General features: G+C 37.8%; 2 protein-coding genes across 2 annotated transcripts in view; both read right to left on the reverse strand.

Moving 5' to 3' along the window:
- Window positions 1-9,984, reverse strand: part of LOC135467940 (eIF-2-alpha kinase GCN2-like) — a 30,611-nt gene extending 20,627 nt beyond the window's left edge. Inside the window, exons 1-11 of the mRNA XM_064745878.1 lie at window positions 9,179-9,984; window positions 7,934-8,079; window positions 7,110-7,270; window positions 5,859-5,969; window positions 5,570-5,722; window positions 5,133-5,197; window positions 4,835-4,946; window positions 3,744-3,844; window positions 3,338-3,465; window positions 1,091-1,218; window positions 270-403 (exon numbers count right to left, since the gene is read on the reverse strand). Of these exons, the coding sequence (XP_064601948.1) occupies window positions 270-403; window positions 1,091-1,218; window positions 3,338-3,465; window positions 3,744-3,844; window positions 4,835-4,946; window positions 5,133-5,197; window positions 5,570-5,722; window positions 5,859-5,969; window positions 7,110-7,270; window positions 7,934-8,079; window positions 9,179-9,291 (1,352 nt within the window). The 5' untranslated portion in view covers window positions 9,292-9,984. The remainder of the gene's footprint in view (window positions 1-269; window positions 404-1,090; window positions 1,219-3,337; window positions 3,466-3,743; window positions 3,845-4,834; window positions 4,947-5,132; window positions 5,198-5,569; window positions 5,723-5,858; window positions 5,970-7,109; window positions 7,271-7,933; window positions 8,080-9,178) is intronic.
- Window positions 9,985-11,977: 1,993 nt separating this feature from the next.
- LOC135467624 (eIF-2-alpha kinase GCN2-like) overlaps window positions 11,978-26,778 on the reverse strand; it is a 34,918-nt gene continuing 20,117 nt past the window's right edge. Inside the window, exons 25-39 of the mRNA XM_064745402.1 lie at window positions 26,570-26,721; window positions 25,507-25,573; window positions 24,944-25,060; window positions 23,914-24,069; window positions 23,070-23,150; window positions 21,864-21,998; window positions 21,534-21,644; window positions 19,785-19,913; window positions 19,427-19,513; window positions 18,629-18,723; window positions 18,066-18,273; window positions 17,542-17,655; window positions 16,168-16,220; window positions 14,856-14,930; window positions 11,978-14,371 (exon numbers count right to left, since the gene is read on the reverse strand). Coding sequence (XP_064601472.1) covers window positions 14,314-14,371; window positions 14,856-14,930; window positions 16,168-16,220; window positions 17,542-17,655; window positions 18,066-18,273; window positions 18,629-18,723; window positions 19,427-19,513; window positions 19,785-19,913; window positions 21,534-21,644; window positions 21,864-21,998; window positions 23,070-23,150; window positions 23,914-24,069; window positions 24,944-25,060; window positions 25,507-25,573; window positions 26,570-26,721 — 1,638 coding nt within the window. The 3' untranslated portion in view covers window positions 11,978-14,313. The remainder of the gene's footprint in view (window positions 14,372-14,855; window positions 14,931-16,167; window positions 16,221-17,541; window positions 17,656-18,065; window positions 18,274-18,628; window positions 18,724-19,426; window positions 19,514-19,784; window positions 19,914-21,533; window positions 21,645-21,863; window positions 21,999-23,069; window positions 23,151-23,913; window positions 24,070-24,943; window positions 25,061-25,506; window positions 25,574-26,569; window positions 26,722-26,778) is intronic.

The following is a 26,778-nucleotide window of genomic DNA, read 5'->3' on the forward strand; positions in this document are numbered from 1 at the left end:
ACAGGATCGTCTTACTGTAAACTCTTAAGATAAGTAGTTCTTCAAATACAGTGTTGAAAAGGCCGAGTGTCAATTTTAAAGTAATGTGACTTGTTTATTATCAACAGCCTAGTAAGGGCAACAAGTGACCTAATTTTAGAACTAAGTGAAGCGAGTCTGCAGTGATAAAGCAACGAAGGTTACACAGACAGATGGCAGCCTGCATGGAAAGCTGGGCAGACAATGCCCTTGATCGGATGGGTGAGTTGGCACTATGTCGACAATCGTACCTTACCACGTTCTCATGGTTTAACCTGGACAAAAGCTTCACCTCATGTGTGATTTTCTTGTTGAACTGTTTACTCTTTGGATTCAGTGGTATTCTTTTAATGGCATAATACCTACCATCTAGCTTGTTTCTAACCTGCAAGTGAAAACAGAGGTTCAGCTTGATTCCTGTATAAACGTATTTATAAAGAAACTCAACATCTGTATCAGTTTATATATTTAATCAAACGACAGAGTAAAGAATATTCCACTTAATGACATCACAGTGGTAAAGTGTATGAACTGAAAACCAAGAAGAATGTGAAGACCACACTGAAGTTTGCTACATGTATGTTGTATGTACACATGTACATGACAAATCTCCTGACCTAACACCAAGCCTATGCAACCAATATCACATGGATTAGATCCTCCTCATTACAGTAATAATTATTTTTCACATTTTCCAATCCCTAGAAAACCCTGTATCAGTTCTACTGGTACATGAATCCTATCCTAAATCGCATCCTCAAATCCTCTTTTAGCGGTCCACATTTATTTTGCTAACCTTCATCACTTTTCAAACAGTCTATACTTGTATTATTTTCCTCACTTTGATCACACCCCAAACTGCGACGTACGACTACCACAAATTCTCCTTTTAACAATGTATACTTTTGTTGCCTTGATAACACCTATATAACATCTCCAAATCCTAGCCAGACTATGTAGGTACCATGGAAACATCACCCAATCCTCCTCATGTTATTTACCTTGATATATCCTAATTCCCTCGAGTCCAGTTATCTTGATATCATTCCCAATTCCTCTTCATACTAATTACCTTGATAACATCCCCGAATCCTCCTTTACCCAGAGATTTGAGGATGACAAACCCTGTTTTAAGTCTGGACTGACCGCTGGCCTCATACGAAGTCACCATAGGGATATCTGCTGAAGATTTGTTTACATCTACAATGGGCAAAATCATATAGAAAAATATAGACAAGAATATCACAGAATATAAACTGCTATAAAAATGATGAAATAATGTATCAGGAAATGACATGAGATGAGTATAACTCTGATCCAAATTGAGATTTTTATTATGTTTTGACTTGAGTTGAAAAGTTCAGGAAAGTAGAACAGAATAGAACTTGTTCCAACTTTCAATCAAGAACACCCAATTGACCAATCAGAAGCAGTACTGTTGCAAAGAGGTCAACCGGATGTCCCACACTTTGGTTACAAATGTTCAAGCTTTATGTGATGTCATGAGGTCACAAATGCTTTCCCTGGGAATGGAATGAAAAGTAACGTAGTGACGGTGAAGGGGTCATGGGACACCAGATGTGTTGGATTCATCGGTTCGATTCATCCATGGTTGATCCGGATCAATTCATTTGAGAGTTATTAAAGTAAAGTTGAAAATGCGAAAAGAGAAATAGATGTACCTCCACAAATTACAATCTATTACTGTTGTGTTCGCATTGTTGGAAATATCATATATCCACAGGTATATACACGTAGTTACAGTAATGTTTGTCAACTGCTCGATAATGGAGATAACACTGTAACAAAAAACTGTATTTCATCTTGAGTTCAGCACTTTTCATGTGACATTTTGTTTGACTCTGACTGATTCACCCACCTTATAGGACCACTGAGGAGTTTTTTGTGAAGTTTGACACTTAACACTGTAACAAAACACTGTATTTCACCTAGAGTTCAGCACTTTTCATGTGACATTTTGTTTGATTCTGACTGATTCACCCACCTTATAAGGGCCACTGAGGAGTTTTTTGTGAAGTTTGACACTTAACACTGTAACAAAACACTGTATTTCACCTAGAGTTCAGCACTTTTCATGTGACATTTTGTTTGACTCTGACTGATTCACCCACCTTATAGGACCACTGAGGAGTTTTTTGTGAAGTTTGACACTTAACACTGTAACAAAACACTGTATTTCATCTAGAGTTCAGCACTTTTCATGTGACATTTTGTTTGACTCTGACTGATTCACCCACCTTATAAGGACCACTGAGGAGTTTTTTGTGAAGTTTGACACTTAACACTGTAACAAAAGACTGTATTTCACCTAGAGTTCAGCACTTTTCATGTGACATTTTGTTTGACTCTGACTGATTCACCCACCTTATAGGACCACTGAGGAGTTTTTTGTGAAGTTTGACACTTAACACTGTAACAAAACACTGTATTTCATCTAGAGTTCAGCACTTTTCATGTGACATTTTGTTTGACTCTGACTGATTCACCCACCTTATAAGGACCACTGAGGAGTTTTTTGTGAAGTTTGACACTTAACACTGTAACAAAAGACTGTATTTCACCTAGAGTTCAGCACTTTTCATGTGACATTTTGTTTGACTCTGACTGATTCACCCACCTTATAAGGACCACTGAGGAGTTTTTTGTGAAGTTTGACACTTAACACTGTAACAAAACACTGTATTTCACCTAGAGTTCAGCACTTTTCATGTGACATTTTGTTTGATTCTGACTGATTCACCCACCTTATAAGGCCACTGAGGAGTTTTTTGTGAAGTTTGACTAATTTCTTATCAGAAAAAAACCGTTGGCATCAAAGTATCATTTTAAAGCTTTTATGTGCTTCTAAAAGTGCATTTTCACAGACCAAACCTTGGGGGAAATACAGTATATAAAAGGTAGGTATGTATGTATGTATGTATGTATGTATGTATCTATGTATGTATGTATGTATGTATGTATGTATCTATGTATGTATAACTTTATTTTCAGAGAGTAATTATGATACAAATGTACACATAGCTTTGTCAGGTCTCAAGAACTGTTCTTCCCAGAGGCCCTCTATATAATACGTTATCTTTAACTTTAATATCTTTAATATTTACAGGAGAAAAGAGACACATCAACTTACATGTAACGTAATATCAAAGAGATCATCAAAACAAATAAATTTACAGTAGTTTGGTGATAGAATCACTGTTTAGCCCAAGTTTATAATACAATAATACAGGTCAACTCTGAACACCAGCAGTGTTCTCTATTCTTGTGTTAACTATTCACTTGTGGAAACTTGTTGCACCTTGTATCTGTGTACTGGCCACACAACTGCTGTTAGTGTTCAGACCAGTGGGGACTGGGTGTCGCACAAAGCTGTGGTCCAGTAACTGACCAGCTGACCACCTGTGTCTCTCATCTTGAATCAAACATCTGGAGGAAAACAATATATATGTACTTACAGAGTGCTGAACATTCTTATCCATAAACTATATATTTCATGTCAGTAAAGTCCAGCCGAGGAAGATGGACAATGGTTTTTCACTTCACTTTTTTTAAAACTGTCTTTAAAAAGTTTGCTTACTCCTGAATGGTACCCTTTTAAAATGTGCTATTGTCCCAGCACCCGTATACTGTATTACTTTAAAATCCTGTATTACTTTGTAGTACGTATATGTATTTTGATTTAAAAAAAAAAACCAACAACTGACTTAGAGAGGAAATCCTGGAACTCAGGAGAGAAGCCAGCTGGAATCTCGGAGAGGATCTCTGTGACCTCTTGTCCATCAGCCAATGACAACAACAACAACCCCTAGCAACCAGAGGAAAGGAGTATTTTATTGTTCAATGTAATACATGAGTAGTGTAGATATTTATTTTGCCATTTCTTTATGATGGAAAAATAACATTTAGAAATATCACGTCAAAATAAGCCTTTCATTCTCCTTATGATGGCAAAATAAAGTGCCAAAATATTGAGTCAAAATGATTTTTTTGTCTTTTTTCATTCTGATTTACACCACTTGCATATTACGTTAAACTAATCGGTGGTATATATATACATATATATATATATATACACACATATATATATATACACACACATATATATATATATATATATATATATATATATATATATATATATATAAAACTAAACTAAACCAAACTAAACTAAATTAAAAACTAATCGGTGAAAAATATATATATATATATATATATATATATATATATATATATATGTTCAATATGTATAAAGACCAATATGTATAAGACCATCATACAGTTATCAGTTATCTGCCATGTCTGCTGGCAGCAAGCATTAGCCATTAGCTCCTGAATAGCCTAAAACCGATTGTGAAACTGACTGCGTATATATTTACTTTATATTTATCCGAATGGTGTTAAATAGTGTACCGTACTCAAAAATGTTTCACATAAACATATATGAATGTAGTCAGGTTTAAGACTAGCACAAAGTAAATTACGATTCATCTGCCAGGTACACATGTATATGACTAACCTCTCTGACCGTTCATGATATCAGCAGACCACAGCAATAACACTAGATTAAGAATGATAGGCCAATTGCCCTGAGTAGCTGTGTGTCTTTGCATCCAGTTTTTTGGCTTGGCTTGGGGTCTACTTTTACTTTACACAGAAAAACTGACTATAATGACTATGAGATGTTGGGCATTCATCAGCTTTGTAAATGAGAGCAGAATTTTCCCCGTGTATTTTATGTACTGCCGTGCCCCTAAAAGTTGGCGGAAATGTATCAGAGCACATGAACACCTCTTACCAGCTGATAGATATCTCCTTTCTTTCCACCTCTGCCAATTACTGGAGTCTGAACACCTGTAAACCTAACCCCTGGTCGCTGGTTCTCCACAGACTCGTACAAATCTGACAGTCTATAAACAAATGTACAGGTTTTCATGTTGTTTTCAGATTTATCCAAGTTGTATAACAATGGCTTAATGCAGCAGACTGGCCACAATGCTAACATATCTATTGTGCTGACAGTACATGTATGAAAATCTACCAGAAGCTTGATGGCTTTCAACTAGATCCTTAATTCTCAAATGCAAATTGCATACCTTTTCTGAATACTGTAGTCAGTCAATCTGACACTTCCTGTGTCATCTAGTAAAACACTAGAAGCCTACAAAAAAAAAACAAACAAAAAAAAAAAAAACAATAATAATGAATTTCTGTATTTTTACCATTAAATTTTACTGAAGAAACAGAATCTGAACACATAAGAAAAAAATCATCATTTTTGAAGCAGAGGCATGTGCTGCTCACAGGCTATTGAAAAACGTTGTTACATGCCTATACACATTTATTTACTGATTTATTTGATTGTTTTTTATGCCATACACAAAACTATGACCTCAGTCAAGTACATGTAGGCATAAGACCTCACTAGAAACCTGCACAAGTAAATGAAGGACCATATATATTGTCTATATCATTGTCTATATTGTCTATATCTATCTACACACAAATAAATGACAAGTAGTTAGCCACTTACCCTGATGTTTTTGTGGACGACAGCCTCACTATGAAGGTGATCTATTGCCTGCAGGATCTGCTCTGTGTACAGTCTCAGTAGCTCCACGGGGACAGGGGTCTTACTTCTGAGGTACATGTCTAAATTACCTCCTCCACAGTACTCTGATAGCACCTATAGAAACAAAGTTATGTACAAAAATCAAAATCAAGCTGTCATTTTGTTCATTTCTCATAAAAATAATTCATGCATAGATTCACAGGTATTAAGGAAGTTATAATTACGCGTGGGATTCGACACGGTTACTCACATAAACTGTAATTTTGCCAGCCTCCTGTTCATACTTTAACCCCAGGTAATGCACAAGGTTGGCATGCTTCAGACGTAACAACAACAACAACTCCTGCTCAATACTGGTAATCTGAGCGCAAAAAAAGAAAAAAGACAAACAAAAAATCAATATGGTTAACTCTCTAGCAAATTAATCTCTGGATTTAATATACTCTGGTTCTTCAAATTTTTAGAACAGATCCTAGTGCTGGAAGCAAACCATTACACTCATCTTTCAGGGGTTTTTTTTGTTTTTAAACAGCAAACATGCTGGGAATAAAGCTCAGGTTGAGCTTGTTCTATCCCATGTATAAGTAATAACAGCATTGGAGGGGTGAGGCTGACATTTTAGTTTGTGTCTAAATAATTGTTTTTCTTTCTAAATATATATGAATTTATTTTACCTCAACTATGCCTTAATGGTGTAATGTTAGAATGAAGATTGCAGCTTAGAAAGTACAAAAGATTTTAATAAAGACTGACAGTGCAATTTAGAAGAAACTGATCTTAGTGTTAATGGAAGCTTGTTCCATTCCGTAGGACGGGAAGTTCTGAATAAATAATATGATAGATTTGTATTATACAATGGTTTGTGGAAGGCTAGATGTCTATCTTGAGTGTCATACAGATTTAAAATTTCTTGTTTGATCAAACAGGGCTTTGAACTTACAGGAATAGTGTCTATGGAATAAAAGTAAATGTGAGTTGGTAACAGAGAAGAATACAGAGATAGTTCAGCAAGGGGATTTTCAGTTCACAAAAATGCGGGATCTAGGTTTTACTATCACGTTGTACTGGCAATCATGCTTTGTTATCATTTCTTTTACCTCCTGTCAGCTGTCAGTACTGAAAGAGAGACATATCAAATTATGGTGGCTAAATAATGTAACCTCAGTTATTTTGAATACAGGGTTGAATGAAATGTGAGCAGCCAAAACCATCTTTTCTGACATGCTTGATAACTTCATAAATCATTTTTTAATCTGGAATTCTTACAGGTTTATGGCGCCATTACGATATTTTTTACACATTCACCAAAACAATATTATTTTATTTCTTACCTCACCCACTCACAGTGCTGCTGTCAAAATCAGAGATTCATTTTAGCTATATTTTGAGCGGTTTAAATTGTATATGGCTATACAACAATGTACATGTGTTAAACAGATGGAAGCTTTTCTACTTTTTTTTTTTTGCACATTAATAACGATGTAATCGCATAAAGCAGAACCTGTTTAAGGTAAGCCTTAGCCTCGCTATCCTCCTCCTCTCTCTCAGGGGGCAGTCTGCGGGCCACATGTCTCCACTTTAACACCCACTCTGTCACCGTGACCAGTTCCCCCGTTACAGTGTCCATGCCAGCAAATACTGTGCTCCCTCGTACACTGTGACCTGTGTTATAAGTCATCACTTCAGTTAACCACATCAGAGCACATAAACTTCTTACGCCTAAAAGATGTGATTACCTGCAAACTGCTCCTTAAAAAATAAATTGCAAATTATATTTTTAAGGCACATAAACAGGTAAGTATTAGGTATCTTGAAATTTATTTGACACACTATGTTTGTTGTCAGTCTGTTTTGCTCTTGTTTATAAACAAACCCATATTATCATTATTTTTTCACATAATTTAAAAAAAAAAATGTTTCCTGATCAAACCATGTAACTCATAAATGTCCCAAATTCAAGTCTCAGTCTAACAAGTGAGAGCTGCAACTAAGCCGGTAACAGTGGTCACAAGCTGATTCTCTAAACAATGTTTGAAGCACTCTCATATTTTAAACAAATTTTAAGCACACCTGAATTCCCTTCCAAAGTGCTTGATGCATATACTGGGTCACATTTTGCATCTTGTCTATTTATTATTAATATGCTGGCAGACCTTCCCATGTACGAAGAGGAAGCCAGTTTGAGCTGAACTGACAGCGACTGCATTGGTGAGAGGCCCCTGGGTCATTGCACCACACTGACGCTAACCACTGAGGCCCCGGATTAGCAGTGCAGTACTACTGTACACATAATAACACAGACATGATGGCTATGAGGTTTCTGACCTAGATACTTCCCCCTGCACACTTTCCTCGGCACTTTAGTTGTGAATTCCAGGACAGCTGTTCCTTGGGAAGGCCGCCTATGCACAACAGGGCGGGCATCATCTTCACAGCTGCTGGAGCGGTTCACTTTCGGGGTGCTGGTTTTTCTGAGGAGAAAACTAATACTAATTACACATCAAATACTTGTATCATACAGGCGCTGTGGCCCTGTCTCTCCCTGCGAAAACCTATTTGTACCCATATTCACAGCAGATAGAATTATTATGACATAAACGATACATGTAAAAAAACTCAACAATGATCTAAGTCAAAAAAGAGGAAACTTTAACTGTTTGCATGAAAGTAAGTCTGATAAAAACTCTCGTAAGTTATTTTATTTGTGACAATGTATTTGTTTAGTGATGAATTAAATGACCCGTATCAGTATAATGGCTCGGGCGGGTCGGCTTACTTGCCTTTGGTAAGTCGTCTCAGTGAAGCAGCACTAAATAAAAGAGTGGTGGAAGTCCGTCCTGCAACAAGGAGGCACATTACACGTACATGCACCCTAATGATTCCTTCGCCGTCATATGACTGAAAAATTGTTGAGTACGACGTTAAACCCCAAGCACTCACTCACTCACCTCTAAAATGGTAGAGTAACCTCAAGGGTGCAGCCCAATTGAAGTCATTTTATTTTTGAAGGTTGCATAACATATAAGATTGAAGATACTGATTATATTTGAGGCTCTAAATAATCATGTTAGACTTTAAGGGTTGCAACTGTTTTACTTTTACTTTCATTATCATTCAGTGTGTATATTTACATAGATCTGGTACATGTATATACATGTAGCACTTATACTTCAGATTAAAACTGTCAGGTATAAAGTCCATGTAGGTAAGCTGAAAAATTGTTGAGTACGACGTTAAACCCCAAGCACTCACTCACTCGCTGTTGTGACATAACCCACATACTCCATGCTGATTAAGGTCCCGCTTCACGCCTCAAAAACTAATCTCACGTTATGTCATAGTCGCTGTAGTTCAACAAGGAAGTTAATTCAGAGCAGGCCTATTACGATTTGGGTAACTTACATATCGTCCATTTCATGTGGCAAACATCTGAGTAGCATGAACACAGATTTATTCTAATTTACCACCAGAGACATTCAGTCATAACTAAGGGGGATAACTCTTGACGCCACAGTTTCTAAACGAAAAAGCGTAATACTTTCAACTGTTTTACAAGGGAATTACATGTACCTGTTTCTGAGTATTCTGTGATCCCTTTCTGGTGCACTACTAACACCATGATGCTCTGAGCGTGATGACGGCCAGTGGTCTATGTCATAAATCCTTGTTCGTCCTACAAACATGTATATACATAAAATTGTTCAGAATTTATGTATACTATATGTAATAGAAATATCATGCGTTTTATTTCAGCTTTGGTTCTTTTAACTGATCTTAAACATGTTCGTCTACTTTATTATCATTTTGAATGTTCTCATTATCTGATCGAAATCCACTTTGGCCACAGTGTGGCTGAAATATTGCTGACGTGGCGTTAAGCCATAATCATTCATTCAGGAGGAGGAGGGGCCAGGTGGGGGGAAGGATTCATGATTTGGGTGGGCCTTTGAGGATGGTTGACGAGGGTCTGGTCTAAACGTGTAGGTCAAGGCATTGATATGTATTTCCCACGAGAAATCTTTGTGCAGTGTTTTCATGTCTTGCTTCAATTGATGAGCAAAATTTGAATTATCGGGACTGGAGCACGTGTCTATAGCTGTCGACGAAAAACACACCATGGAGTGGTCTCAAAGCAATGATTACTTATGGAAGAGCAACTGGAGACACTGGTAAACATTGCCGTGAGTGGACAATTTGATACAAGCCGAGGCTGAGATCTACACTTCATAGGTGTGCGTTAAAGGTGTGTTGAGCTCAAGGTACATGCCTCCATATTGAATGCACTGTCTACTTTGTGTGGACCAATTCACCGTTCTTGCATATATGTGTCAAAACAGACATCCGAACATCAGCAGTCAGTCAAAATAAAATATGAAATTAAGACGGATTCATGCAATGAATTAAGCATAATTGAAAAATACACAGGAACTTACACAGTTGAATGCTAAAAAGGCAAACCGTCATAATGAAGGATGTATTTCTTTTTTCTTTAGCGTCGGGAAAAAACTCGCGAGAACCGCAAACTAAATATGTATCACCGAGTTACAGAACACTACCGTTCAAGTCCTCGACCTACAAACTATACGAATACGATTGTCACGGTATTGCCTTAACTCGGTCAGAAAAAAACGAACAAATTAATACAGCTTCAGCACCTGGTTCTGCTCGCCCAATTTACACAACACAGAAGTCCAATAGCAAGGATGCGGGTTTCTATCGCTGTTTGATAGCTATAGGCAAAAACAGTTCCAGATGTAACTCAATTATCGACAAATGTACTCGACGTCGCTGTTACAACGTGTTGTACAGATGTCAGAATATAACCAAAAAGTTCCTATATTCGAGTGCCGGTGTGTGTTTTTATTTGCCTAAATGGCATTCCAAACTGTCCGACTGAATTAAGTGCTCTTTAAAGAGTAAGAAGTGGCTTCATTAGTCAGAGCAAGGCGTATTAAATAGGAATTCCATCTTGAGCAAAAACGGTACAAGTGATTGAGAATAATCGTCCGTCGATGGTCGTTCGCCCATGACAAGCCTACCACAGTCTTCTTCACGCAGTAATTGGTCCCTTCACCTCACCGACGGAAACAATCTGCTGATCGGAAATTTGCTGATAAAGAGAACGAAATTTACTCCTGATGACTTTTGATTGCCTTCATAAAGTGTCCGAGACCTCGTCAGGTGTAGGCGTGACGACGGCAGGATATACTAGGTTTTTGGAGCTATTTGAGGTGTAGAGGTTGTCGAGCACACGAGCTCATCGGCGTGTTTGGAGTCTTTGGGGCTTTTAAGAGTTACTTTATCCGTATTTGGCCAGAAAAACAGAATAGGCCAAATCAACAGAGAAATTTCTACCTAATAAAATATCCAGTGGTCTCCAAATATACCGTACCGTCGAAGAAAGTCCATTTTCTTGGACTTTTGTTCAATTTGTCGCAATGCTTTCAGGTCATTGTTGTAAATATGTGTAGTTGCAGATTACTATTTCCGAATTAGTCGCCACCCACATAAGAACTGTGAGAATTGTTTTCATTACAACAGACATTTCCTCTACTCTCTTGTCTAACTTGAAGGATGTCCTCAAGTAAAGGTTAATATTTGCCGAAGTCTCGACAGGAACCATATACAGTTTAGTCATACTCATACTCTTCTTTTCCTGCAAAACTGACCACCATAGTGTGACCACCATAGTGTCGAAACATTCTCAGGGATGAAAAAAATAGAACTAAATACTTAACCTAATTAAGGACATCAAACGCACAGTTGCACTAATAAAAAGAATTGTTGTAGAGGAATCTAAACTTTGAGCGGAAGTGATACAATTATTACAACCACTTCAGAATAATTCCGATAGTTCGTTGTCACAGGAGCCTGTATAGGCCTTTGACAAATGGGGCATAGTTTTGAGGAAAGGCACAAATGGGCTCTGCCAAGCCACATCAAACATGACAATATTAACTAATAGAGGATTTGCATATGACGCCATCATCACACAGCATTTTGACAGACATCTTAATATGGCTTGGGATGAAGACATTGCGCTAGAATGGCTGCCATAAGACTGTGCTAGTCCTCTCTAAGGGAAAACAGGCGTAACATTGCCACATGCGACATGGAATTCGTGTTGTCTTCCACTTGTGTCTATGATTAAATGAATAGAATGCCCATGTTTAAAGATAGGACGTATCTAATAGTTGGTGGGTTCGAATCAAGCTTCCGCCGGTCCATCTGCTGGCGAGGTTCTGTGGTTTACTCCAGGCTCTGTCTAATTTCACCCATCGGTAAACCTGGCTACCGTTATGTACGTGAAATATTTGACGTAAAACACCAATGAATAAACTTAATGTCAGTAAAGGTAAAAACCAGACGATTCACAAAATATATAATGAACACATGCGACTGCCCACTTTTTTTGGCATGTTGGTGCGTACATATATAATACTTTCATACATGTCTGACATCAAGAAGGTCTATAATAAAGAACTGTTAACTTTGAACAGCAACAAAATAGTCCCAGGCAAAAAATATAGCGTAGCTGGTAATAACATAACGAAAGACATTTACAATAGCTGTAGGACATCCCTTTCGTCGTTATCACAGTTCTATACTATCACCGACCACCCATTCAGGGAAGATAACTCTCAGCAGCTTCTGTCACCACAGTCTGTGTCCCTTGGTTGTGTCATTTTACAAACATGGCGGCCACAGACCCCCATTACAGCTTCCGTTTTTCGGGACAAATGTAATTTTGTGTGATTTAGGGTGTAAAGTCTTGCATGCTTGATATCAAAATGATGGAAATTGTCTAAACCTTGGGCAGGTATGAGTTTTAATGATGAAAGTTTGAAATTCTGGGCGAGAGGACACATGGAGACAGGTGGTGATGATGGCTTCTTTCTAACAGGCTGGGCCAGATATGCACCAAAGCTTATTGGCCACGGAATGTTCGGGACTGAGCTACAGTGCTAAACATTAACACTGTCGCTTAGGGAAAAATTAATGGGGGTCTGTGGCCAGGTATGTATATGCATATTGTTTCATGAGAGGGTTCTCAAGCCGACAAGGTGAAAATGGCAAGTCTTAAACAAATTTACAACAAAACGTTTAATAGCTCTTAAAAAACAAATTATTGCTGTTCTTTACAAACTAAACGAGAATTGTTACTTGTCTGAAGTGCAAGTAAAACTCGAAAAACAGATATTAAAACTTTATGAAACAAAAGTTCAAATATCTTCCTCATACGATCCCTGACACTGTACACTGCCAATTCTAATTATACATGAAAATATACACTATGTGATCACTTAAATATCCAGCAACATGTGTTTACATAAACGCAAGAAACAAAATAGTAATTGCTCAACAAGCAGTATACAAATACAAGTGTTTAAACATAAATACAAAAAAAGCATTTGCTTTGTATTTGTTCCAAAATAAGTTACAAGCACCACAGGAAATACCTTTAAGCTTAACTCTTTTGTCTGTGTCTATGCAATAAAAATAGTTTTACAATTTTCAAAATAGTTTAACAATTCTTTTTTTTTATTCCTGCAGTTCTTTACAAAGCTGCTATCTCTAGCAGAAACAGCTAAAACAGATGATGTGATGGACGTCACCGTTTGGAAAAACACCACTATTTTACAATTTAATTTCACTTAAAGAAAATAAAATCTAAATGTCAGCTTCATCGCGAAGAGATTTGTGGAAAGACCCAGTCAAAATTCCCAAAAGCTGGGTTATGATGAACATCTAACAAAAATATATATTAAGATCACAATTTCTTATGCCATTCTCTATTATCAGTATTGAGTAAAGTGAATTTCTCACATTTATTATTTCAGTGTCTACTTCAACACATTCTGAGATAATGTGTCATCATACATGAGATAACATGTCATCAGTATTGAGTAAAGTAAGTTCTAATTTCTCATATTCATTATCATTTCAGTGTCTCTACTTCAACATAATCTGAGATAACATGTCATCATACATGAGATAATGTCATTTTACATGAGATAACATGTCATCAGAATTGAGCAAAGTAAGTTCTAATTTCTCATATTCACTATCATTTCAGTGTCTACTTCAACACAATCTGAGACAACATGTCATCATACATGAGATGATGTCATCAGTATTATTGAAGTGAATTCTAATTTCTCATATTTATTATCATTTCATTGTCTACTTCCACACAATCTGAGAAAATTTGTCATCTTACATGAGATAATGTGTCATCAGTATTGCATAAAGGGAATTATAATTTCTCATATTTATTATCATTTCAGTGTCTACTTCCACACATTCTGAAATAAAGAGTCATCTTACATTTGTTTTTTAATATATGTACTAACCCTTTTTGAAAGCACAAGAAATAAAATAAGATATAAGATATTCATACGTACCTGAGCTGCAGACAACTATAGACTGTAACATTTAAGAAATGGTTAAACCCAAAAATAACTTTTCAAACCACAGACATGGAAAGTTAAACAACACAACAAACATGAAGAATGAATATTAAATACATATCCATGTCATCCTGGACTGAATGAGAAGTCATTTTCCAGAGTAAAAGAAACAGTCCATAATCCACATAAAATTGCTGTGTAGAGAACATATTTGCGTAAGATGATACAAACTAAAATGACTAGAAATCTTTACAAATTTCTCTCCCGTCGTGCTATCGTACATAAAAACTCAGATCAGCCCAACAGCTTAAAACTGTCATCTTTGATGCCGTACAAAATTATCACACACGTTCTGAAAAAGACAAGAAAAAAAATTCCAAGTATTTTTCAGTTATTGTACTTACCTTTCATTCTGTTAAAAAATTCCAAGCATTTTTTAGTTATTGTAGTTTCCTCTATTATTATTATTATAGCAATTTATGACAAATATCAATCAGCCAGTTCATAGCTATTTTACCATTCTTACAATATGCATTTGTGTTCAGCCTCTTTCTTTTCTCACATTCTAAAAGGCTTAGTTCATTACAGCCCATCTGTCACACAAAAGGCATTGCGAAAACAAAGATAAATCAAGGTTTAAATAAAACAATCCAATAAAACCTGTTCATCAAAAGTTTAACATGAGTTGTTATAAATTTCTCTGAAGAAATATAATCAGAGTAACATTTCTTCACTTACAGGTTTAGATGAAGTTTTATAAACTGTATTAAACCAGTGCATATTCAGCATCTTTACATTGTAATAGACAAAATCTGCTCAGTAGGAAATACACTTACTTTCTCTCATTGGTAAATTTTAGGTCATGTATATGGTCAATTACATAGGTGAGGTATTTTCTGTAACGTGGTTGTCTGTAATCAAAAACACCAAACCATGTAAAGGAAACAGAAAACATAGTACACTTATACTCTGTGGTCCTAGTAGCTTATGCTGACTTTCTTTCCGGTGACTGATATTTGGGAAGGTCTTGCAAAAACCTGCAGATGGTCATGGGTTTCCCACCCACCCCGGGGCTCTGTCCGGTTTCATATCACCATAATACTTCCTGTTGTGGTCCATGTAAAAGTGAAATATTCTTGAGAACAGCGTAAAACTGCAATCAGGTAAATAAAAATAACATGGTTATATTTAAAGGCAAAGGTTCTCTAACATGTCTGTTGCTGATTTGCCCTGGAAACCAAAAACCACAAAAGGAGATATTCTGAAGTTGGGTCATACCCAGATAATTAGCCACCAGTTGTATGAATGCAGACCTAATATTACAGACAATATTACAGCCAAGTAACATTTTGAGGTTGTAACATCTTTCCTAAGCTAATCAGTGACCATATTTATTTATTTATTTGATTGGTGTTTTACGCGGTACTCAAGAATATTTCACTTATACGACGGCAGCCAGCATTATGGTGGGTGGAAACAGGGCACAGCCCGGGGGAAACCCACGACCATCCGCAGGTTGCTAGGACCTTCCCACGTACGGCCGGAGAGGAAGCCAGCATGAGCTGGACTTGAACTCACAGCAACCGCATTGGTGAGAGACTCCTGGGTCATTACGCTGCGCTGGCGCGCTAACCAACTGAGCCACGGAGACCCCCTCAGTGACCATATCATAGATTGTAAAACATTAAAACCTGAATTATATGTATAGGAACTTGTTCTATCAACAGCTACTGGCTTGTCACATATCCTGGGTGTGATTGTTCAAAACTGTTCTAGATTAAGACTAATCTGACTTAATGCCAGATTTAGCTTTAAGCCAAGTCTTCAGTATAGTACTTAGCCCAAAAAGCTTTGTGCAGCAGTATATTCAGTATGAACTAAATGCTGTTACACACTGACTTTAAACAACTGCTTTGGCTGCAGAATAATCTGAAAACAAATGACTTAATACCAGTATTAGCTAGGACACTTTCCAACAATTGAGCCCTGAAGTGTAATGTAATGAACTGATTTATGTATACGTACAGGTGATGACCTCTCCGTCAACATCATAAACTACCATACTAAAATAGATTTTCAATGATTTATTGTAATCACGTAACATTTCACTGAACACAATGGCTGAGAACATCCTGGTCAACAACATACCTTTCCATAACAGCGCTGACACTCTCCTGGAACTCTGCCTCTGTGCCTTCAAGCTACAAACCCACATGTCATATACAGGATTAAACTTAGAGTGATGGCTAACCTGTCCATTAACAACAGTTCCTAATCAGGGTGATCGCTAACCTGTCCGTTAACAACAGTCCTTACTCAGAGTGATCGGTAACCTGTCCGTTAACAACAGTCCTTACTCAGAGTGATCACTAACCTGTCTGTTAACAACAGTTCTTACTCCGAGTGATCGCTAACCTGTCCGTTAACAACAGTCCTTACTCAGAGTGATCGCTACCCTGTCCATTAACAACAGTTCTTACTCAGAGTGATCGCTAACCTGTCCATTAACAACTGTCCTTACTCAGAGTGATCGCCAACCTGTCCGTTAACAACAGTTCTTACTCAGAGTGATCGCTGACCTGTCCGTTAACAACAGTCCTTACTCTGAATGATCGCTAACCTGTCCATTAACAACAGTTCTTACTCAGAGAGATGGCTGACCTGTCCATTAACAACTGTCCTTACTCAGAGTGATCGCTAACCTGTCCGTTAACAACAGTCCTTACTCAGAGTGATCGCTAACCTGTCCGTTAACAACAGTCCTTACTCAGAGTGATCGCTAACCTGTCCATTAACAACAGTCCTTACTCAGAGAGATGGCTAACCTTTCCATTAACAACAGTCCTTACTCTGAGTGATCGCTAACCTGTCCGTTAACAACAGTTCTTACTCAGAGTGATCACTAACCTGTCCATTAACAACAGTTCTTACTCAGAGTGATCGCTAACCTGTCCGTTAACAACAGTCCTTACTCAGAGTGATCGCTAACCTGTCCGTTAACAACAGTCCTTACTCAGAGTGATCGCTAACCTGTCCATTAACAACAGTCCTTACTCAGAGTAATCGATATACTTCTTGTTCAATCTATTTGTTAATTTGATTTGTGTTTGATCCTGTGCTCAAGAATTTTTTCACATATATGATGGCAGTCAAGTTTATGGGCTAGGGAAACAAGAGTGTCCAGATTAAAACGCCGATCTCTGGCAGGTACATCAGGAATTAGATCCTGTGCCCATTATTTACAAAACACACGTGACCTTTATTTTTTTTTTTGATTGTTGTTTTACGCCGTACTCAAGAATATTTCACTTATGCGACGGGGGCCAGCATTATGGTGGGTGGAAACTGGGTAGAGCCCGGGGGAAACCCACGGCCATCCGCAGATTGCTTCCCACGTACGCATGTGACCTTTATGTTATGTTACACAAAATTAATATAAGATGTTTCGTGAAAGTAGGCCAAGTGGTGGACATGGTGTCCTACAGGTAGTTTACTTGTAAATCCACAGCTAAAGTGTCTTACATTGAGATATCCCGAGATACTCCTCAGTACAGGGGCACCCAGATCTAGGGCAATTACTTCTGTCACCACCTTACCCCACATCCAACCAAAGTGGGGGGTCAGTCGGGCAAAAATCTGTAACAGGGATAAAGTGAAACTTGTCACTCAGTAAAACATGAATGCTGAAGAAGACACTGTTATTATCAAGACCAGTTCAATTACAGTACAGTATCAGTAAAACCGAAGCTTATATACAACTTCATCCAGAAAAGAGCAAATCTTCAATCCATGATTACACGTCAACAATCTTATGTCAACATATGCAGCTATGTTCATGATTTGGTTAAATTCATGACCATGACCATAATTTTTGACCAAATAAATCTTATTTCTTTATGTACAATTCATTTCAACTATAACACCTAACCTAAACAAAATCCATGAAATTTTCAATTAATATTTAGGATTATTCAGTTTAGGCTAACTCAGTTGTAATAAATACTTGTATACATTTTTGCTGTAAGATCAAACCACCTGACTCCTACCTGAGTTTCATATTTCTTCTTCATGTTCTGCGTTTGTTTGGTCTTGTGCTCAACAGGGATGTATGTGAAATTGAATGATGAGAAGTTGTTGACGCTGCTGCTACTGGTCCCAGAAGCTGATTGGATGTGGACTGAGTCGCCACTGTTTTGACTGGTTGGTGGGTAGGAACTTTTCCCACTGCTGGTCTGAGAGCCTTCTCCATTTTCTCTGAGAGGGGGAAAACAACAACAACTTGTACAACACTGGGCTACCAAACCTTTTGTAATGCATTCAACTGTTGTTTACTAGCAATATGAAGTTCTATTACTACATAACTTAATTACTTAATACAAATTAAGGTCAAAAAATGGGAAAACTCGCAGTTTTACATCCATTATTTCTAATACCTTGAAACAAAATATTTCTTCGTATTTTGCAGTAATTCAGAAAAACGCACGACGATTCCTTCTCTGATGCTCCATTTTGCATGGTCATCTACATACATGTAGACAATACAATGAGTTACGATATACATGTACATGCATTGAGACATGTGAGGCAAGGTGTCAGAAATAGCTCTTACAATCTTGAGGCTCTCAGCTTCTGGTGTAGGTAATCCACCAGGTCTGTGGTGTTCACTTTCTTCTCTGTCACCTTATCCTTCTCCACAGACCTTACCTGTAATGAACAAACTCAAATTATACCCGGCCCAAGTTTAATTACATGTAGCCCCACATGTAGTTTTATTTATAATATTTTCCCTTATTTATTTGACTTGTGTTTTATCCTGAACCCAAGAATATCTATTTTGTGTGATGGTCAGGTTTATGGGTGAAAAAATTGAGAGAGTCCTGGTGAAATCAGCCCACAGACATGTACATGTGGTACAAGTGTACAAACCTGTCACAAAATATAACCTCAATGACTCCAATGACCTTGAAAAAAGGGACCAATTTTACAAAAAATGAACAGTGTTCTTCCTAATGCCTGAGTGTACCTGATTGTAGTTTCCCAGTTTCGCAAACCTGGCTCCAGGCATCCAAAAAATATCAGTGGAATGTTTTACGAAGAAGTGGATGGATGGACGGACGGACGGATGGATGGATGGATGGATGGATGGATGGATGGATGGATGGATGGATGGATGGATGGACGGACGGACGGACGGACGGACGGATGGATGGATAAATGGACGGATGGATGGATGGACGGACGGATTTAATTCTATAAGTTAATATAGGTTTACATGCCTTTAGGTTGTAGGATCTGAGACTATTCACTAACACATGTATGTGATTATCACCAAAACATGGCCATTTAAAACTTTTAACACACAACTGTTTCATCTATGTTTTTGTTTTGTCTGCCTTATTTGTCTTACCTTGACATGCCCAGTTTCTGAATCTTTAAGAATCACAATGTGTGATATAGACAATGTCTTACACCTCTCCTGAATGTCTTCAAGTGTCTGTAAAAGACAAATAGTGTTATTCTCTGTTTCTTCATTCTTCTAGGTAAAATACGAATGAGATCAAATACAGTGCACCTCACAGAGACTAGAGAATTCAATGTTTCAAATTTAAGTATGGTTTACTTCCATGTCAGCAATATTTCAACAACACCATGGTGTCCATTTCACTACTGCTGTCGACATATAAATGGAATAGATATTCAAGGACACCTAATTACATGTAAATGTTAATTCATGCTGACAGCACATCTGACCACATCAGACTGACCTGTAGAGCCTCATACAAGACCTCAGCCCTTAGACCTGCTGACCACAAGTCTCTGACCACATTCAATCTCTCCTTTAGCATGGCTTTATGTCCAATAGTACACACCAAAATGTCACTGGCACTTTGAGGCTGAAACAAAATGAATGACTGGCATGACCATAAGATTTGATTGTTAAAGTTTAAAACACCACATAAACTTTACCAAAATTTTAAGACACAAAATTCCATGGGTTCATAAAGTTGTATCCACATATACATGTATTATTTTTCCTCAGACAGAATCCTAGTTTTTTCATGTTTCATTAAGTAAAAGGGAGACTACTGTAGCACTGCGTCATGAATAATGGGCTTGTCCTGTAGCATATCTTTTTTTAATCTTACTGAGTGTATGGCAGTATACTTATTACAGTACAGTATTTCAAGTAAAGTAAAACCATACATGCACTTCAGTTATAAGAATCAGATATATATCAATCAGAATGTGGCCATACTTCAGTTAGAATGCGGCCATATTTCAGTCAGAATGAGGCCTCGGTTCAGTCAGAATGAGGCCATACTTCAGTTAAAATGAGGCCATGCTTCAGTCTGAATGAGGCCGTACAAGTAGTTCAGTAAGAATGAAGCATATTACAGTTAGAACAAGGCCATATTATAGTTAGAATAAGCCATACTTCAGTTAGTATGAGGACATACCAGTTAGAATGAGGCCATATTTCGGTTAGAATGAGGCCATACTTCAGTTACAAAGAGGCCATACTTCAGTCAGAATGAGGCCATATATCAGTCAGAAAGAGGCCATATGTGTAGTTCGGTAAGAATGAAGCCATATTACAGTTAGAACAAGGCCATATTACAGATAGAATGAGGCCATACTTCAGTTAGTATGAGGACATACCAGTTAGAATGAGGCCATATTTCGGTTAGAATGAGGCCATACTTCAGTCAGAATGAGACCATACTTCAGTCAGAATGAGGCCATATATCAGTCAGAATGAGGCCATATGTGTAGTTCGGTAAGAATGAAGCCATATTACAGTTAGAACAAGGCCATATTACAGATAGAATGAGGCCATACTTCGGTGTGAATAAGGCCATATTAAAGATAGAATGAGGCCATACTTCAGTTAAAATGAGGCCATGCTTCAGTCTGAATGAGGATGTACATGTAGTTCAGTACGAATAAAGCATATTACAGTTAGAACAAGGCCATATGATAGTCAGAACAAGGCCATATTATGGTTAGAACAAGGCCATATTACAGTAAGAATAAGCCATACTTCAGTTAGAATGAGGCCATACCAGTTAGAAATGAGGCCATACTTCGGCTAAAATGAGGCCATACTTCAGTCAGAATGAGGCCATACTTCAGTAACAATGAGGCCATACTTCAGTCAGAATGAGGCCATATGTGTAGTTTAGTAAGAATGAGGCCATACTTCGGTGTGAATAAGGTCACATTATAGATAGAATGAGGCCATACTTTGGTGTGAATAAGGCTATATTACAGATAGAATGAGGCCATACTTCAATATGAATAAGGCCATATTATATATAGAATGAGGCCATACTACAGTATGAATAAGGCCACATTATAGATAGAATAAGACCATACTTCCGTATGAATAAGGCCATATTACAGTTAAAACCATATCACAATTAGAACATCACCATACTTCAGATGAATAGATGAGGTCATTTTTTTTCAAACAAATTCCTATACAGATTGGAGGCTAAAGTGAGTTTCCATACCTCCTGGTACTCAATCATGGCATTGACAACCTTGTCAAATGCCACACTTACACCGACACCATGCTGGACAGTGGACGTATCAGTCAACATCGGGGTATGGAACTGGGAAATCTGCAATATATCAAACCCAACATGTTTTCACTGATGCCTGTGACTGTTACTAGTAAACACACAATTGTATTTTTGGAATTCCTCTTTAGATATCTTAAAACAATCTAATGGTTGAAATCCAAGAAAATTCAAACTCCACTGTAAATGCATGAAACTGATTTTTGCTTATTCACTCAACATGCACATTACACAGTATTTTACTTCCAAAGTTTTTCTTACCATTTTATTGTAACGTCCACCAGCTGCCAAGATGTCTGCCACAACACGTTTCTTTCTGCGGACATCTGACATCACTTGGAACACAACTCCAGAATACTGCTGGCAGTTGAAATGTAGGCCCAACGTGACAATATCCTATCAAAACAAAATCCAGGAAGTTACATGAAAGACAGTACAAAACAGTATTACTGTATAAACAAAAGTGTCATCACAATGGGATCACGATCTGGCCATGATAAAGACAATAAAGTTGTCCATCCATGCGTAGGATAGGACAAGTACTGTTTCTCCAGCTATCAATGCATTGGGAACTACCCTACATAACCATAAATTTCGTCCATGACTTGCCCATTTTTCCTCATTCCGACAGTTCTATTGATTTTAAACAGGTGTTTTGAGGTTTGCTCGGAACGTGGGATGATAGTTCACTGGAAAAAGTTTCAGTACCAAACAAAATTTTCTGTGACATTTATTAACCCCTAAAAATGCACTTTTGTGGGCGAAATTTTAGGTCATTTAGAGTAGCTGATCATCAAGTCTGCTGTCTGCACAATTGCTTTCCAGCGAGGCAGCCCTATTAGTATGCTGGCAAAGATAAAGTCATGTTACAAGATCACTCCATAGCATCATCATTGCATCATTGCTGCTTTAAACAACAAGGCATTCAGGGAATACCTGTCCCTGGCTTGACTGAGCAGTTTGTAAAATTGCATCATGTTCAAGTCATGTGATGCATTCAAATAATGATCTTTTAACCAAATTAAAGTAGAATGACTGACACTGTCATACACAGATATTATTCTCCAATTCAGATAGTGTTCCTATCTTGTCATTAAATCCACAAGAAAGGTCAAAATTATTATAATGTCACAGCTATGAGTGTTTATTGTATGCATAAGGATTGCAGAGCAGTGACTTTCTATGTTATGGGGTTGTAAATTGCAGTGGTAAAACACACGATTGGCTATCTGTGTACTATGAGTGGTCATTGTAACCTTATGATTGGCCAAAAACTTTAACCAAACTGGACAACATCACCACCACCGCCAGCGACGACATCTGATTCCCCTCTGACAATACCTCTCCTTGTCTCTTACAGGCGAGCTAAGGAAGGAAAAAAATGTACAAAAATCCACTATTAAGGAAATAATAACATCTATAAATGTACAAAAGTTACTTTGTGTTGTTGGTATCAAGTGGTTTTACCTTCATTTTCATCCCCAGCATATGAGCATGATTTAGCACCATGTCAATCTCATGAAGGCCTTGCTTAGCCAATGAGCCAGCCTGTAAGAGGACAAAATATCATGGTTACATCACTGACTCAGTTGTTTCACATGGTGTCCCCATTATTCAAACAGAGCCCAAAATGTTCACTACTAATAAACAGATCTCAAAATATAAACTTCAGAAGATAGCAAACTTTTCTTTGAAGATTTACATCAGCATATATCAGCCAGTGAATGATCAAAAAGCTTATAGACAATTAGTTATCAAGCTATCCATCCCATCACCCGCGCAAACACGTGCTAACCAAACATGCATGTATTTTATTTATTTATTTATTTAACTGGTGTTTATGTGATACTCAAGAATATTTCACTTACACAATGCCAGCCAGCATTATGGTAAGAGAAAACTGGAAAAGCCCTGGTGAAATCCACGACTATCCAAAGGTTGCTGGCAGAGGTTCTCACCATTGAAGAGGAAGCCAATATGAGCTGGACTTGAAGTCACAGCAATCACATTGGTGAGAGGCTCCCGAGTCACTGCATTATGCTAGCACACTAACCCCTTGGTCACATGTACTTTAGGTGTTGTGATAAGTTGTTTTGCTATCTCTTCTGCATATAGTTTTATGAACACTGTATTGTACCTCACATATTGTATCATACTTTCTACATGTACCTCTGCTATTACATATCATAGCATATAAATATTCATACGAACATTTGTGCTGTAAACCGCCTTAGTGGACATTGGTTCTTAGAAATCCTCCGTAAATAAATAAAGAAATGAATTTAACTGCTCAAACTGAGTCTGGTCTCACCTCTCCCTTGGTCTTGGTGATACATCTCAGTTTACTGGACACTTTGGCCAATGACCCCTCAAACTCTAGCAGCTCTATCAGTAAGCCTGCCAGGTGTTCACTCATGGACAAGTCACAAAGGATCTTGCGTGCTTCTGGCTTCTTCTGCTTGTCCAGCTAGTAATAAGAGAGAGAAGAAATGTTCTGTAGGGTTTGGTGGCCAGACACATGGAGTGAGATTGTCAAGAAAGTTTTCCATGCAAATCTGATATTATTTTGGTAAAAGTACGAAAAACAAAGCAACATCTCTACAGGAAAGCTCTTAATTAATTATTGAATTATTTGTCCATATTTGTACTTTCATTTCTAGACCAGTTTTACCTGGGATGAAAATGATCAAGGAGAAAGTTATTGAATCTAAAACACAAATCTATGCCGAAATCTGTGTGTTATACACATGTTAGCAAAAAACTTTTATGGAACCAGGTACTGGTATTTTGAGTGGGACTTCAAATCACACTAAATCTCAAAGCCAAAAAAGTTTCATTCAAGTTTACTTTCTGTGTTTCACTAAAAGCTTGGTATGTAAAAATGCACTTTCAGGAGCATGTAAGGGCCATAAAATGAAACTTTAGATGGAATTACTAGTAAGTTTTTCTGATAAGAAATACCTGAGTGATACTTTGAAAAACACACTGAACTATACAATTTATGTAAGTCGCCAACTGTAAGAACTGTGGTAAGTATGGTAAAAACCTAAGTTCACATAAACATTCAGGAAACTTGGCCCAGATTAATAAAGAGTATGTATGTAGGCTTGGGGTTTAACGTTGTACTTAACAAGTTTTCAGTCATCTGACTATGAGGAGTCATTAGGTGTGAATACTTATGGCAAGGTCTACACCACAAAAGTGCTGCTGCCACTGAAGCTTCATGCCGAAGACACCAGACATGACACCACATGCAGTCACATTATACTGACACCAGGCCAACCAGTCATGTTGCCTTGCTCTAACCAGCCGTCCAATAAAGAGTAAGATGAGAGTAATACCAGTATGTCCTGGACCAGGAGTAGAGTTTCCTCGTGCTTGTCCTCAGTGATACCACAGTGACTGAGAATAGCCTGGAGCAGCAGAGTGTGGTTCACACGTATGTAGTAGTTACGGTTCTGAAACACACCAAATAATGTCAGATAGTCATATAGAACACAATCATCACAAGGATATAGCGTCACATATAGGGAAATAAAAGAATAGCAAAATTCATTTAACACATTACTTCACGACTGCATCAATACTTTAATACCCTATTGACAGTGTTAGAAAAAGAAATGATAGTTTTGATCCTTTAATAATGAAATGCTACTCTGGCTATATACATAAAGAATCACAATTTGAGTTTAATACCTTTATTAATTAAAAAACATGTCAAACATCAAAAGACTAGGTACATGAATGAAGTGATATGTGAGGGAATTGCCATTGTTAATACTACCCATAATGCCCATGCATTGTCCATGAATAATTTGTAAGTCATGACCAGTCCATGACTAATTACACAGATGTGTGATGTCAAACTGCATCTTCTACAAGATTTAATAAGAGTGAAGATTACCTGAAGGGGAGGGAACTCTGTGATAATTTCCTGAACCACTTCTAGGATCTCAGCATCAGGAATAAAACTGGGCAGGAAGAAAACAAATTGTACAGTGAACATGTGGCTGGTAGCGTCACAGTATGCTGTACAGTAATGTAACTTTAATAATCCAGACTTATACAGAGTATATCAAATCTGCATATATGTATTCCACATTTGAAGTAAAGTATTACTAATATTAAAATAGAAATGTTTATTTTTGTTACTGCACATACCAGGCCTGCTTACATATGCTTTTCTCTTTGAGCTAAACACAAATTTTATAGCCTAATCAAAATCAATCTGAAACTCAGAGTACTGCAGTCACAGTACATGTCTCCTACTCTTGTACATGTCCCCTACTCTTGTACATGTCCCCTACTCTCGTACATGTCCCCTACTCTCTTACGTGTTCCCTACTCTCCTATGTGCCCCCTACTCTCGTACGTGCCCCCTACTCTCGCACGTGCCCCCTACTCTTGTACGTGCCCCCTACTCTCGTACGTGCCCCCTTACTCTCGTACATGTCGCCTACTCTCGTACGTGCCCCCTACTCTCGCACGTGCCCCCTACTCTTGTACGTCCCCCCTACTCTCGTACGTGCCCCCTTCTCTCGTACGTGCCCCCTTCTCTCGTACGTGTCCCCTACTCTCGTACATGTCCCCTACTCTCGTATGCGCCCCCTTCTCTCGTACATGTCCCCTACTCTCGTACATGTCCCCTACTCTCGTACATGTCCCTACTCTCGTACATGTCCCCTACTCTCGTACATGGCCCCTGCTCTCGTACATGTCCCCTACTCTCGTACATGTCCTCCACTCCCCTATATGTACCTGCTATTTAACACAATACAGTAGTACACACAAAATTCTAATATTGCTTAGTAAAGAAGATAGAAAGAATATTAGAAACACAGTTCACTTCAGTGTCTTGGTGATCATCCAACATTTAGTGCAATTATTATCGGGGATAAAATTACCTTTCCTGTGGCTATAAATCACACAATACACAGGTATATTGCAAACTTATAGAGACTGCTTACCTGCCTGGCGTGGTACTAACAATGTCAAATGCACACTCTGTCAGCTGTTTGGGGTGTAACCCAGATGGTTTCTTCTCTCTGTACACATGGTCGATGAAGTAACGCTTCATGGAATGTATGTTATTTCTGGCCACATATCTCGCAAATGGCACCTGATGCAATGATATATGAATATATATATTTTTGTCCGTTTAAACCGAATCCAAGAA

Source organism: Liolophura sinensis, chromosome 6, assembly GCF_032854445.1.
Source record: "Liolophura sinensis isolate JHLJ2023 chromosome 6, CUHK_Ljap_v2, whole genome shotgun sequence".
Lineage (NCBI taxonomy): Eukaryota > Metazoa > Mollusca > Polyplacophora > Chitonida > Chitonidae > Liolophura > Liolophura sinensis.